This window comes from Hyla sarda, chromosome 11 (genome assembly GCF_029499605.1).
Source record: "Hyla sarda isolate aHylSar1 chromosome 11, aHylSar1.hap1, whole genome shotgun sequence".
In the NCBI taxonomy this organism is placed as follows: Eukaryota; Metazoa; Chordata; class Amphibia; order Anura; family Hylidae; genus Hyla; species Hyla sarda.
In genome coordinates, this window is record NC_079199.1 from 86,615,843 (window position 1) to 86,630,877 (window position 15,035).

The window sequence follows — 15,035 nt, forward strand, 5'->3', positions numbered from 1 at the left end:
AACATATTTTTTTAAATCAACTGGTGCCAGAACGTTAAACAGATTTGTAAATTTCTTCTATAAAAAAAAAAAAACTAAATCCTTCCAGTACTTATCAGCTTCTGTATGATCCACAGGAATTTATTTTCTTTTTGAATTTCCTTTCTGCCTGACCAGTGCTCTCTGACACCTCTGTCCAGGTCAGAGCAGGATAGGTTTTCTATGGGGATTTGCTCCTACTCTGGACAGTTCCTGCCATGGACAGAGGTGTCGGCAGAGAACACTGTGAAAAGAACTTCCTCTATAGTAAACAGCTGCTGATAAGTACTGGAAGGATTAAGATTTTTTTTTAATAGAAGTAATTTACAAATCTGTTTAACATTCTGGCACCTGAAATAAAAAAGTTTTCCAGTGGAGTACCCCTTTAAGGACCTTGTAGCATGTAGGGGCTGACACTTGGCTTGGCTTTTTGTTTTATATGAAGACACATTGGCTGTTCTCTAGTTGGTTTCTAATGGCTTAAACTCTTCCAGCTGGAGCAAGATGACCGAAGTGACAAAGATGAAACTGACATTCCGGATGAAGACGACGAGGAACCCACCAAGAATGGGTCAGTGTCCAATGGTCATACAGTGCAGAATAATAACCACCACAAGGCAGACTGACCCTGGAATAGACCTGTAGCTGCTTCATCCTCCAAATAGTACTGGCTCCTTACTTCACACTACTGAAACCTTGGCAACATCTCAAAGACCTTCTCAAAAAGCTGTGGAGGGTGATGACTGAAGCTTCTCCACAGGCTGTTTTTTTTTTTTTGTTTTTTTTTTTACCTTAATAAAACAATAAACTTAATCTCTCTACATCTCCCTCCCTACAAGAATATGAAGCCTTCATATCGATTGACCTATTAGCCAAAAGTGCCTGCTGCTTATTGGACAGGAGAGGAGGTTTCTGCTCATCTTCCGGTGTTGCAGACGCTTATGTACGTTCCAGAGATGACTTTTGTTTCTTTGCATTTGAACTGGAGAACGAGAGTTGTATGACCTGGATAGGGGCGATGAAGGCGCCCACCTGATTGCATTGGTCATGCTGAGTTTTGATACCCAGTTCCATGGGTTGAACCACTGTCCATTGGATGTTCCCTGATTTTAGTTTTGTAAGAACAATGCGCTTCGTAACCTTAAGCACCTCAGACTCGTGATTTGCCATGTTGGACACAACTGTTAGACTGACGACAATCAATGTGAATACTGCACGTCCTACTTGTTGGGTGATCGCCAACCATTGTCTGTAATTCCTTGTCATTGACTCTGTAATTTCTCAATAGATGATTTAATAGATGTATTTATTATAGTAATTTTGATTATGTATTTTCCCATGCGGATAACTGGATTCAGTCCAATTCCACACTCATGATACAGATGTTCTTTTTAAACCTTGAGGTAGATCATGCTTCCATTACGTTTTACTATTGGCCGGCCTTGTTACAGTGAGGGCGGCCATCTTTCTTGTGAACTAATAAACTGTAACGTAATAAATATTTGTATAGAAAATATCTTGGTGATTGTCTCCCCATTGTGATCTATGACGAGGCTGCAATACCATAGTGCAAATATAATGTGTGACATGATTTACAGGCTTGGGTGTAAAATTTCTATTTATTTCTAAATCAACTGGTGCCAGAACATTAAACAAATTTGTAATTAACTTCTATTAAAAAATCTTAATCCTTCCAGGAATTTCTTTTCTTTTTGAATGTCTTTTCTGTCTGACCACAGTGCTCTCTGCTGGCACATTTGTCCATTTTAGGAATTGTCCAGTGTAGAAGCAAATCCCCATAGAAAACCTCTCCTGCTCTGGACCGTTCCTGATATGGACAGAGGTGTCAACAGAGCACTGTGCTCAGACTGGAAAGAAATTCAAAAGGAAAAGAACTTCCTGTGGATCATATAACAGCTGATAAGTACTGGGAGGATTAATATTTTTTTTTTTTTTTTTTAATAGAAGTGAATACAAATCTGTTTAACTTTCTGGCACCAGTTGATTAAAAAAAAAAATTCCAGTAAAGTACCCCTTCAACCACTTGGGGACCAAGCCCATTTTCACCTTAAAGGGGTAGTCCAGCGGTGAAAAACTTATCCCCTATCCTAAGGATAGGGGATAAGTTTGAGATCGCGGGGGGTCCGACCGCTGGGGCCCCCTGCGATCGCTCTGTACGGGAGCCAGGCTCTCCGGCCAGATAGCGGGTGTCGACCCCCGCACAAAGCGGCGGCTGACACGCCCCCTCAATATATCTCTATGGCAGAGCCGGAGATTGCAGAAGGCAGCGCTTCGGCTCTGCCATAGAGTTGTATTGAGGGAGCGTGTCGGCCGCAGCTTCGTGCGGAGGTCGACACGCCCCCTTCCCACGGTCTGTCGGGGCTCCGTACAGTAGATCGCAGGGGGCCCCAGCGGTCGGACCCCGCCGCGATCTGCAACTTATCCCCTATCCTTAGGATAGGGGATAAGTTGTTCACCACTGGGTCATCACTGGACTACTCCTTTAAGGAACAGAGACCCGATTTTTTGCACATCTGACCACTTTCACTTCAAGCATTAATAACTCTGGGATCCTTTTACTTGATTCTGAGACATTTGATTCTGAGACTGTTTTTTCTTGACAAATTCCACTTTATCATAATGGTAAATTTTGGTCGATACTTGCATCATTTCTTGAATGATTCAAAAATTTCATGAAAAATTTGAAAATGTTGCATGTTTCTAACTTTGAAGCTCTCTGCTTGTAAGGGAAATAGACATTCAAAATAAATGATATATTGATTCACATATGCAATAGGTCTACTTTATAATTGCATCATAAAGTTGCCATGTTTTTACTTTTGGAAGACATCAGAGGGCTTCAAACCTCAGCAGAAATTTTCAAATTTTTCACAATTTTCAATCTGAATTTTTCATGGACCAGTTCAAATCCCTTTTCAAAACTGAAGGGCCTTCATATTAGAAATACCCCATTCTAAAAACTGCACCCCTCAAAGTATTCAAAATGACATTCAGAAAGTTTAACCCTTTTAGATGTTTAACAGGAATAGCAGCAAAGTGGAGAAAATTCAAAATCTCAATTTTTACACTAGCATGTTCTTGTTTTTTAAAATTTTTACAAGGGGTAAAAGGTAAAAAGGCTCCCCAAAATGTGTAACCCAATTTCTTTGGTGTAAGGAAATACCTCATATGGGGATGTAAAGTGTTCTGTGGGTGCACTAGAGGGCTCAGAAGGGAAGGACCGACAATGGGATTTTGGAAAGTGAATTTTGTTGAAATGTTTTTTTTGCGGGGATGTCGTATTTAGGAAGCCCCTATGGTGCCATAACTATTTGGAAACTACACCCCTCATGGCACATAACAAGGGGTCCAGTGAGCCTTAAAGGGGTACTCCGGTGAAAACCTTTTTTCTTTTAAATCAACTGGTGCCAGAAAGTTAAACAGATTTGTAAATTACTTTTATTAAAAAATCTTAATCCTTCCTGTACTTATTAGCTGCTGAATACTACAGAGGAAATTCTTTTCTTTTTGAAATTCTCTCTGATTACATCACGAGCACAGTGCTCTTTGCTGACGTCATTATAATAATAATAATAAACTCTATATTTGTTGTCCTTAGTGGGATTTGAACCCAAGTGCCCAGCACTGCAAGGCAGTAGTGCTAACCACTGAGCCACCATGCTGCCCTTAGCATACATCTGCTATACATGGTTGCTAAAATGGACAGAGATGTCAGCAGAGAGCACTGTGGTCGTGATGCCATCAGTGTTCCAAAAAGAAAGGAATTTCATCTGTAGCATTCATCAGCTAATAAGTACTGGAAGGATTAAGATTTTTTTTTTATAGAAGTAATTTACAAATATGTTTAACTTTCTGGCACCAGTTGATTTAAAAGAAAAAAGTTTTTCACCGGAGTACCCCTTTAACACCGCACAGGTCTTTGATGACTTTTCGGTAGTCGGATGTGTAAATGAAAAATTTTTTCACTAAAATGCTGGTTTTTTTTTTACCCAAACTTACAATTTAAGAGGTAATAGGAGAAAATGCCCCCCAAAATTTGTAACCCCATTTCTTCTGAGTATGGAAATACCCCATGTGTGGACGTCAAGTGCTCTGCTGGCGAACTACAATGCTCAGAAGGAGCCACATTTTGCATTTTGGAAAGCACATTTTGCTGAAATGGTTTTTGGGGGGCATGTCGCATTTAGGAAGGCCCTATGGTGCCAGGACAGCAAAAGAAAAAACCAAATGGCCTACTATTTGGGAAACCACACCCCTCAAGGCACGTAACAAGATGTACAGTGAGCCTTTACACCCCACAGGTGTTTGACAAGTTTCCGCTAAAGTTGCCACCGCTGCCTCAGACGCCACCTTCTTACTGCTTACTAACACCCCTATATGAGGGTTGTTTTTGCGTCACCAATTGTACTTTGTAATGACAATCAATCATTTAATAAGAAAATCTATCGCAAAACCCAAAAAATTTGTTGGGGGGAAATTGAAAAACTTTTTTTATTTTTCTGTATATTGGGCTGTTATGGCAAATTTTTTTAAAAAATTTTTTGCACCGTGATCTGTAGTTTTTATTAGTACCATTTTTATTTTGATAGGACTTTTTGATCGTTTTTAATTAGTTTTTTTTTTTTTTGTTATATGAAGTGATCAAAAATGCAGTTTTGAACTTTGTTTATTATTTTGAATTTTTTTGTGTACGCCATTGATAACCTTTTATTTTAATAGTTCGAACATTTACGCACGCGGCGTTACCACATGATTGTTTTTTATTACATTATTTTATTTAAAAAATGGGATGAGGGGTGATTCAAATTTATTAGGAAGGGGTTAATTCACTTTTTTATTTTTTTTGTCCCCATAGGGGGACTATACCGTGTAATCTTTTGATTGCATACACTGTTTAATGCTATGCCAGCTCTACTGCTCCAGCCTGCATGGGATGGCAAAGAGGCAGGTAAGGGCTCTCCCTCCGTCCACTCAGCTGATAGGGACACGCTGCGGATGTCCCGATTGGCTCCACTGAGCTAATTGGCACCCTTAACCCAAAATTTTAGACGCCACGAACAACTTTGATCGTGGTGTCTAAAGGGTTATGGCCGTGCATTGGCCTGAACGGTGGTGCTTGGCCCTAACCATGGGTTCTGGCTGCTCATAGCAACTGGGACTGACTGGGTTTGAAGCATTCTCTGCTCGTGAGAACGGTTTAAACCCTGGTAAACAGAACCAGGGTGTACAGGTGCGCCCTCGGTCCTTAACCCCTTAAGGACCAGGCCAATTTTTACTGTAGGACCAGAGCGTTTTTTGCACATCTGACCACTTTCACTTTAAGCATTAATAACTCTGGGATGCTTTTACCTTTCATTCTGATTCCGAGATTTTTTTTTTGTGACATATTCTACTTTGTTAGTGGTAAAATTTTGTCGATACTTGTATAATTTCTTGGTGAAAAATTCCAAAATATGATGAAAAAAATTTGAAAATTTTTCTAACTTTGAAGCTCTCTGCTTGTAAGGAAAATAGACCTTCCAAATTATATTTTGATTCACAAATACAATGGCCCAGATTTATCAAACTGTGTGAGAGAAAAAGTGGAGTGATTTTCCCACAGCAACAAATCACAGCTCAACTAATGATCTGAAATAAAGTGAAACCTGAACTGATTGGTTGCTGTGGGGAAATCACTCCACTTTTTCTCACACAGTTTGATAAATCTGGGCCAATATGTCTACTTTGTTTGCATCATAAAGTTGACATGTTTTTACTTTTGGAAGACATCAGAGGGCTTCAAAGTTCAGCAGCAATTTTCCCCAAAATTTTCAAAATCTGAATTTTTCATGGACCAGTTCAGGTTTGAAGTGGATTTGAAGGGCCTTCCTATTAGAATTACCCCACAAATGACCCAATTATAAAAACTGCACCCCTCAAAGTATTCAAAATGATATTCAGTAAGTGTTTGTTAACCCTTTAGGTGTTTTACAGGAATAACAGAAAAAAAAGGGGAAATTTCAACATCTTCATTTTTTACACTCGCATGTTCTTGTAGACCCAATTTTTACAAGAGGTAAAAGGAGACAAATCCTCTCAAAATTTGTAACCCAATTCCTCTCGAGTAAGGAAATACCTCATATGTTTATGGCAAGTGTTCGGCAGGCGCTGTAGAGGGCTCAGAAGGGAAGGAGCGACAATGGGATTTTGGAGAGTGAGTTTTTCTGAAATGGTTTTTGGGGAGCATGTCACATTTAGGAAGCCCCTATGGTGCCAGAACAGCAAAAAAAAAAAAAACACATGGCATACTATTTTGGAAACTACACCCCTCAAGGCATGTAACAAGGGGTCCAGTGAGCCTTAACACCCCACAGAGGTGTTTGATGACTTTTCGTTAGTTGGATGTGTAAATGAAAAAATAAATAGTGGTTTCCCCCCCCCGCCCCCCCAAATTTACCATTTTTATAAAGGGTAATGGGAGAAAATGCCCCCCAAAATTTGCAACCCCATGTCTGGAAATACCCCATGTTGATGTAAAATGCTCTGCAGGCGAACTACAATGCTCAAAAGAGGAGTCACATTTGGATTTTTGAAAGCAAATTTTGCTGAAATGGTTTTTGGGGGGCATGTCGCATTTAGGAAGCCCCTATGGTGCCAGAACAGCAAAAAAAAAAAAAAAAAAAAAAAACACATCGCATACTATTTTGGAAACTACACCCCCTCAAGGAACGTAATAAGGGGTACACTGAGCCTTAACACCTCACAGGTATTTCGCGACTTTTTGTTAAAGTTGGATGTGTAAATGGAAAAAAAAAATTACTTCTCACTAAAATGCTGTTTTTTCCCCAAATTTTACATTTTTACACGGGGTAATAGGAGAAAATTACCCCCAAAATTTGTAACCCCATTTCTTCTGAGTATGGAAATATCCCATGTGTGGACGTCAAGTGCTCTGCTGGCGAACTACAATGCTCAGAAGAGAAAGAGTACCATTGAGCTTTTGGAAAGGGAATTTGTTTGGAATGGAAGTCAGGGGCCAAGTGCGTTTACAAAGCCCCCCCCCCCGTGATGCCAGAACAGTGCCCCCCCCCCCCCCACATGTGACCCCATTTTGGAAACTAGACCCCTCACAGAATTTATTAAGGAGTGCAGTGAGTATTTACACTCCACTGGCGTTTGACAGATCTTTGGAACAGTGGGCTGAGCAAATAAAAAATTTAATTTTTCATTTTCACGGACCACTGTTCCAAAAATCTGTCAGACACCTGTGGGGCATAAATGCTCACTGTACCCCTTATTTCATTACATGAGGGGTTTAATTTCCAAAATGGGGTCACATGTGTCGGGGGTCCATTGTTCTGGCACTATAGGGGCTTTGTAAACACACGTGGCCTTCAATTCCGGACAAATTTACTCTTCAAATCCCAATGGCGCTCTTTCTCTTCTGAGCATTGTAGTGCGCCCGCAGAGAACTTTACATCCACATATGGGGTATTTATATACTCGAGAAATGGGGTTACGAATTTTGGGGGGCTTTTTTTTTCCTATTTTCCCTTGTGAAAATGAAAAAATTTAGGGTACCGCCAGCATTTTAGTGAATTTTTATATATTTTTTTCCCATCCAACTTTAACCCCTTAAGGACCGGGGTTTTTTCTGTTTTTTGTATTTTCGTTTTTTGCTCCTTGCCTTTAAAAAATCATAACTCTTTCAATTTTGCACCTAAAAATCCATATGATGGCTTATTTTTTGTGCCACCAATTCTAATTTGTAATGACGTCAGTCCTTTTGCCCAAAAATCTACGTGAAACGGAAAAAAAAATCACTGTGCGACAAAATTGGAAAAAAAACACAGTTTTGTAACTTTTGGGGGCTTCCGTTTCTACGTAGTACATTTTTCGGTAAAAATGACACCTTATCTTTATTCTGTAGGTCCATACGATTAAAATGATCCCCTACTTATATAGATTTGATTTTTTCGGACTTCTGGAAAAAATCCTAACTACATGCAGGAAAATTAATACGTTTAAAATTGTCATCTTCTGACCCCTATAACTTTTTATTTTTCCGTGTATGGGGCGGTATGAGGGCTCATTTTTTGCGCCGTGATCTGAAGTTTTTAACGGTACCATTTTTGCATTGATAGGACTTATTGATCGCTTTTTATTCATTTTTAAATGATATAAAAAGTGACCAAAAATGCACTATTTTGAACTTTGGAATTTTTTTGCGCGGACGCCATTGACCGAGCGGTTTAATTAATGATATATTTTTATAATTCAGACATTTCCGCACGCGGTGATACCATATATGTTCATTTTTCTTTTTATTTACACTTTACATTTTTTTTTTTTTTATTGGAAAAGGGGGGTGATTCAAACTTTTAATAGGGGAGGAGTTAAATGATCTTTATTCACTTTTTTTTTGCAGTGTTATAGGTCCCATAGGGACCTATAACACTGCACACACTGATCTTCATTATTGATCACTGGTTTCTCATAAGAAACCAGTGATCAACGATTCTGCCGCATGATTGCTCATACCTGGATCTCAGGCACTGAGCAGTCATTCGGCGATCGGACAGCGAGGAGGCAGGTAGGGGCCCTCCTGCTGTCCTGTCAGCTGTTCGGGATGCCGCGATTAGCCGCGGCTATCCCGAACAGCCCGACTGAGCTAGCCGGCCACTTTCGGTTTCACTTTTAGCCGCGCGGCTCAGCTCTGAGCGCGCGGCTAAAGGGTTAATAGCGCGCGGTGCCGCGATCGGCACTGCGCGCTATTAGAGGCGGGTCCCGGCTTCACTATGACGCCGGGCCCGCCGTGATATGACGCGGGGTTACTGTGTAACCCCGCGTTATATCAGGAGAGCAGGTCCAAGGGCGTACCTGTACGCCCTTGGTCCTTAAGGGGTTAATGAAAATTTGTAAAACACCTGTGGGGTGTTAAAGTTCACTATAACCCTTCTTACGTTCCATGAGGGGTGTAGTTTCCAAAATGGGGTCACATGTGGGTATTTATTTTTTGGCGTTTATGTCAGAACCGCTGTATAATCAGCCACCCCTGTGCAAATCACCAATTTAGGCCTCAAATGAACATGTGCGCTCTCACTTCTGAGCCTTGTTGTGCGCCCGCAGAGCATTTTGCGCCCACATATGGGGTATTTCTGTATTCAGGAGAAATTGTGTTACAAATTTTGGGGGTCTTTTTTTCCTTTTACCTCTTGTGAAAATAAAAAGGGCAACACAAGCATGTTGGAGTAAAACTTTTTTTTTTTAAACTAACAGGCTCGTGTAGACCCCAACTTTTCCTTTTCATAAGGGGTAAAAGGAGAAAAAGCCCCCCAAAATTTGTAGTGCAATTTCTTCCGAATATGGAAATACCCATATGTGGCACTAAACTGTTTCCTTGAAATACGACAGAGCTCCGAAGTGAGAGAGCACCATGCGCATTTGAGGACTAAATTTGGGATTGCACAGGGGTGGACATAGGGGTATTCTACACCAGTGATTCCCAAACAGGGTGCCTCCAGCTGTTGCTAAACTCCCAGCCTGGACAGTCAGTGGCTGTCAGGAAATGCTGGGAGGAGTTGTTTTGCAACAGCTGGAGGCTCCGTTTTGGAAACACTGCTGTACAATACGTGTTTCGTTTTAATTTGGGGGGAGACAGTGTAAGGGGGTGTATATGTTGTGTTTTACCCTTTATTATGTGCTAGTGTAGTGTTTTTAGGGTACATTCACACTGGCGGCAGTTTACAGTGAGCTTATCGCTAGGAAACTTACTGTAAACCTGCCCGTGTGAATGTACCCTGTACATTCACATGGGGGGGGGGGGGGGCAAACCTCCAGCTGTTTCAAAACTACAACTCCCAGCATGTACTGACAGACCGTGCATGCTGGGAGTTGTACTTTTGCAACAGCTGGAGGCACACTGGTTGGAAAATCAAATTCAGTTACCTAACTCAGTATTTTCCTACCAGTGTGCCTCCAGCTGTTTCAGAACTACCACTCCCAGCATGTACTGATCGGTGAAGTGCATGCTGGGAGATGTAGTTGCGTACCTCCAGCTGTTGCATAACTACAACTCCCAGCATGCTGAGACAGCTGTTTCCTGTTTGGGTGATTCCAAGAAGAAAAAAGCATCCAGCATCCAGGTGAATCCAATCAGGGTATATCTTTTAATGTGTATATGCAAGATACTCAATAAACACTCTGACCCGTTTCACGCTTTCTCGCTTAGTCATAGAGTAAAGATATACCCTGATTGGATTCACCTGGATGCTGGACGCTTCTTGGAATCTGTTGCTTGTGAAGCCGTAGGCGGGTCAGGTGGGTCCCTGCACAGGTGTTAATCCTGATCTGGGTGAGCAGTCTTTGCTGTTTGGGCATGCTGGAATTTGCAGTTTTGCAACATCTGGAGGGCTACAGTTTAGAAACCCCTGCACAGTGATCTCCAAACTGTGACCCTCCAGATGTTACAAATCCCAGTATGCCCAGACAACAAACTGGTAAGTGGACTTCAGCACCCGGTCCCATTCGGTTTCCCCGTTCTGCCCCACCTCACACTTATCCCTTCAGGGGGATCGTGGGTGTCTTAGACAACCGCGATCCCCCCCTATTTTCCAGGTCAACATAGACCCGTAATCGCGCAAATCGCAAGTGTGAATTCACTTGGACATTTGCGCGGGGTGCCTGCTGATCGATACAGATACGCCCTTGGTCCTTTAACAGGTTAAAGAGGTACTCTGGTGGAAAACTTTTTTTTTTTAAATCAACTAGTGCCAGAAAGTTAAACAGATATGTAAATTACTTCTATTAAAAAAAAAAAGTAATTCCAAGACATATTAGCAGTTGTATGCTACAAAGGAAATTCCTTTTTGTCTTGTCCAAGGTGTTCTCTGCTGACACCTGATGGCCGTATCAGGAACTGTCGAGAGCAGGAGAAAATCCCCATAGCAAAACTATGCTGCTCTGGACAGTTCCTGACACAGACAGAGGTGTCAGCAGAGAGCACTGTGGACAAGTATACAGCTGCTAATAAGTACTGGAAGGATTAAGATTTTTAAATAGAAGTCACTTACAAATCGGTTTAACTTTCTGGCACCAGTTCATTTAAAAAAAAGGTTTTCCTCCAGAGTACCTATACGACATTTGTCCCAGACGGGTTAAAGGTGCATCTTCTAGAGCAGTAATCGATTGGTGGGAGAGAAATAAATCTGCAACAGCTGTAGGCACACTGACTTGAAAACCACAAGTCTTTTGAATGGATGCAGCTCATTTATGTTTCAATGGGTGGGGTGGCTGATGTGTGGGAGGGAGGAGAATTCTGGGATTTGTAGGCAGAGGAAAAAAAAACTCAAACAGGAAACACTAGTTCGCAAATAGCTAGCCACAATGTTATGGTGGACTCACACCATAGCCATTTAGCCCCAAGACAAGCGCAGATCCTTACTAAGCATGTCCATATTTGTAAATTACTTCTATTTCAAAATCTTCTGCTGCTGTATACTACAGAAGTTCTTTAGAATTTATTTTCTGTCTGAGCACAGTGCTCTCTGCTGACACCTCTGTCCATTTCAGGAACAAATCCCCATAGCAAACCTATCCTGCTCTGGACAGTTCCTGACATGGACAGAGGTGTCAGCAGAGAGCACTATGGTCAGACAGAAAAAAAGAAATAAAATATAACATTTCTTCCTGTGGAGCATACAGCAGCTCAGTACAGCACCATTTTATGCTAGATGTGTGTCCGTGTGGTTTTTATTTGGTCATTTGAAACAACTTCTCTCCATTTGATAACCTATGTGATGCCTAATATACTTGTAAATAACTTTGACTCTGCTCTGACAGCTAAAAAGTTTAAATCTCTTGGCAACTTTGTAGCCTAAGACTACAGCATGAGACTTCAGGCAAATCCATATCCTATAGTCTCTGATGAAGAAGCTGCTGGGAGATCGAAACAGATCGTGTAGCCAGAATGTGATCAGTTTTACTTAAATTAAAAATGACTCCTTTACACCAGAAACATTTCTGATACGCTGGTGGAAAACTTTTTTTTTTTTTTTATCAACTGGTGCCAGAAAGTTAAACAGATTTGTAAAGGATTTCTATTAAAAAATCTTTACCCTTCCAGTACTTTTTAGCAGCTGTATGCTACAGAGGAAATTATTTTCTTTTTTAATTTCTTTTTTGTCTTGTCCACAGTGCTCTCTACTGACACCTGATGCCCGTATCAGGAACTGTCCAGAGCAGGAGAAAATCCCCATAGCAAACCTATGCTGCTATTGACAGTTCCTGACACGGACAGAGGTGTCAGCAGAGAGCACTGTGGACAAGACAAAAAAAAAAAAAAAATTCAAAAAGAAAATAATTTCCTCTGTAGCATACAACTGCTAAAAAGTACTGGAAGGGTAAAGATTATTTTTTAATAGAAGTAATTTACACATCTGTTTAACTTTCTGGCATCAGTTCATTAAAAAAAAAAAATCCACTGGCGTTCCCCTTTAAGTTTTCACAACAAGCACACAGGCCTGCTGTTACCAGGGGAATAGGTCTCTAGTAAAAGCTACATGAGGAAAAATTACAGTAAGTGGGGTGGGACTGTGTGTGAGCGCTCGCTCGGTGGAGAAAGAAAAGCATGGGCTGTGTACCTGTACGCTCAAGGTGAGCTATTCAGTTTCTAAAAAAGTATATAAAGGCTTTCCTCTTATCCATAAAGCTCAGGGCAGCAGTCTGTGTAAATACAGTGACCCCCCCGACCTACGATGGCCCCGACATATGATGAAATCGACATACGATGGCCTCTCAGAGACCATCGCATGTTGATGTCAGCATCGACATACGGTGCTTTTTTATGTCGGGGCCATCGCATTAAGTGCTATCCGGCAGCGCAAAATGCTTAAGCTGCTGCCGGATAGCAGCTTAATGTTCCCCGTGTGGTGTCCTCTGGGTCCAGCGCTGGTCTTCCAGTGTCTTCTCGGCCCTCTCCGATGACGTCAATACGCTGCTGCGCACGTCATCCAATAGGAATGGCGTACGCAGCAGCGTAATGACGTCGCTACGCAGGCCCAGTAAGGCCTTGCGGAAGAAAGCAGAGGACCGGAGAAGACAGCGGAGGACCGGAGAAGACAGCGGAGAGCCCAGCGGAGGCCCGGGGACACCATCTCGAGCGGCGGGGACAGGCGAGTACAGCTTCCTATACTTTACATTGCACGAAACGATGGCTCATTTGGAACGAATTACCATCGTATGTTGAGGGACCACTGTAGTACATTTACCTTTTCCCTTTAGCTTCGCAGTTGATTGGCCAGAGATGTAAGGAAGTATCTGTGAACACTACTAGCCAACTGCCCAGCTCTGGTCCCACCCCCATAATCTTTTTGAGAGAAAACAAACAGGTGCACTTGGTTCTAGCAAATATTTGTTTGTGGAATGAATGAGAATATTCCAACAATTAAAATTCTGGGTGTTGTTTTGCCTGTGTGCGATCATTACCATATAGTACCTGCATCATGCGGTGACGAAGTTCTAGAAAAGGGTCAAGACTGAAGTATGCTACCTGGCTAAAATGGAAAGGTAATACATTTTCCACTTCTCTGATAACCCCTTTAACCCCTTAAGGACGCAGGACGTAAATGTACGTCCTGGTGCGGTGGTACTTGACGCACCAGGACGTACATTTACGTCCTAAGCATAACCGCGGGCATCGGAGCGATGCCCGTGTCATGCGCGGCTGATCCTGGCTGCTGATCGCAGCCAGGGACCCGCTGGCAATGGCCGACGCCCGCGATCTCGCGGGCGTCCGCCATTAACCCCTCAGGTGCCGGGATCAATACAGATCCCGGCATCTGCGGCAGTGCGCGATTTGAATGAATGATCGGATCGCCCGCAGCGCTGCTGCGGGGATCCGATCATTCATAACGCCGCACGGAGGTCCCCTCTCCTTCCTCCGTGCGGCTCCCGGCGTCTCCTGCTCTGGTCTGTGATCGAGCAGACCAGAGCAGAAGATCGCCGATAATACTGATCTGTTCTATGTCCTATACATAGAAGAGATCAGTATTAGCAATCATGGTATTGCTATGAATAGTCCCCTATGGGGACTATTCAAGTGTAAAAAAAAAAAATGTAAAAAAATGTAAAAGTTAAAAAAAAAGTGAAAAATCCCCTCCCCCAATAAAAAAGTTAAACGTCCGTTTTTTCCTATTTTACCCCCAAAAAGCGTAAAAAAATTTTTTTATAGACATATTTGGTATCGCCGCGTGCGTAAATGTCTGAACTATTAAAATAGAATGTTAATGATCCCGTACGGTTAACGGCGTGAACGAAAAAAAAAAAAAAAGTCCAAAATTCCTACTTTTTTTTAATACATTTTATTTAAAAAAAAATTATAAAAAATGTATTAAAAGTTTTTTATATGCAAATGTGGTATCAAAAAAAAGTACAGATCATGGCGCAAAAAATTAGCCCCCATACCGCCGCTTATAGGGGAAAAAAAAAAAGTTAGGGGTCATCAAAATAAAGGGATTATAAATGTACTAATTTGGTTAAAAAGTTTGTGATTTTTTTTAAGCGCAACAATAATATAAAAGTATATAATAATGGGTATCATTTTAATCGTATTGACCCTCAGAATAAAGAACACACGTCATTTTTACCATAAATTGTACGGCGTGAAAACGAAACCTTCCAAAATTAGCAAAATTGCGTTTTTCGTTTTAATTTCCCCACAAAAAGTGTTTTTTGGTTGCGCCATACATTTTATGGTATAATGAGTTATGTCATTACAAAGGACAACTGGTCGCGCAAAAAACAAGCCCTCATAATAGTCTGTGGATGAAAATATAAAAGAGTTATGATTTTTAGAAGGCGAGGAGGAAAAAATTAAAACGTAAAAATTAAATTGTCTGAGTCCTTAAGGCCAAAATGGGCTGAGTCCTTAAGGGGTTAAAGGGATACTCCAGCCCTAATACATCTTATGCCCATTCCAAAGGATAGGGGATAAGATGTCTGATTGCAGGGGGGTCTTG

General features: G+C 41.5%; 1 protein-coding gene across 2 annotated transcripts in view; it reads left to right on the forward strand.

Moving 5' to 3' along the window:
- CERS2 (ceramide synthase 2) overlaps positions 1-1,547 on the forward strand; it is a 63,794-nt gene extending 62,247 nt beyond the window's left edge. For both annotated transcript variants that reach the window (XM_056545698.1, XM_056545699.1), the window contains exon 11: positions 513-1,547. In XM_056545698.1, the coding sequence (XP_056401673.1) occupies positions 513-644 (132 nt within the window). In that variant the 3' untranslated portion in view covers positions 645-1,547. The remainder of the gene's footprint in view (positions 1-512) is intronic.
- Positions 1,548-15,035: the final 13,488 nt, after the last annotated feature.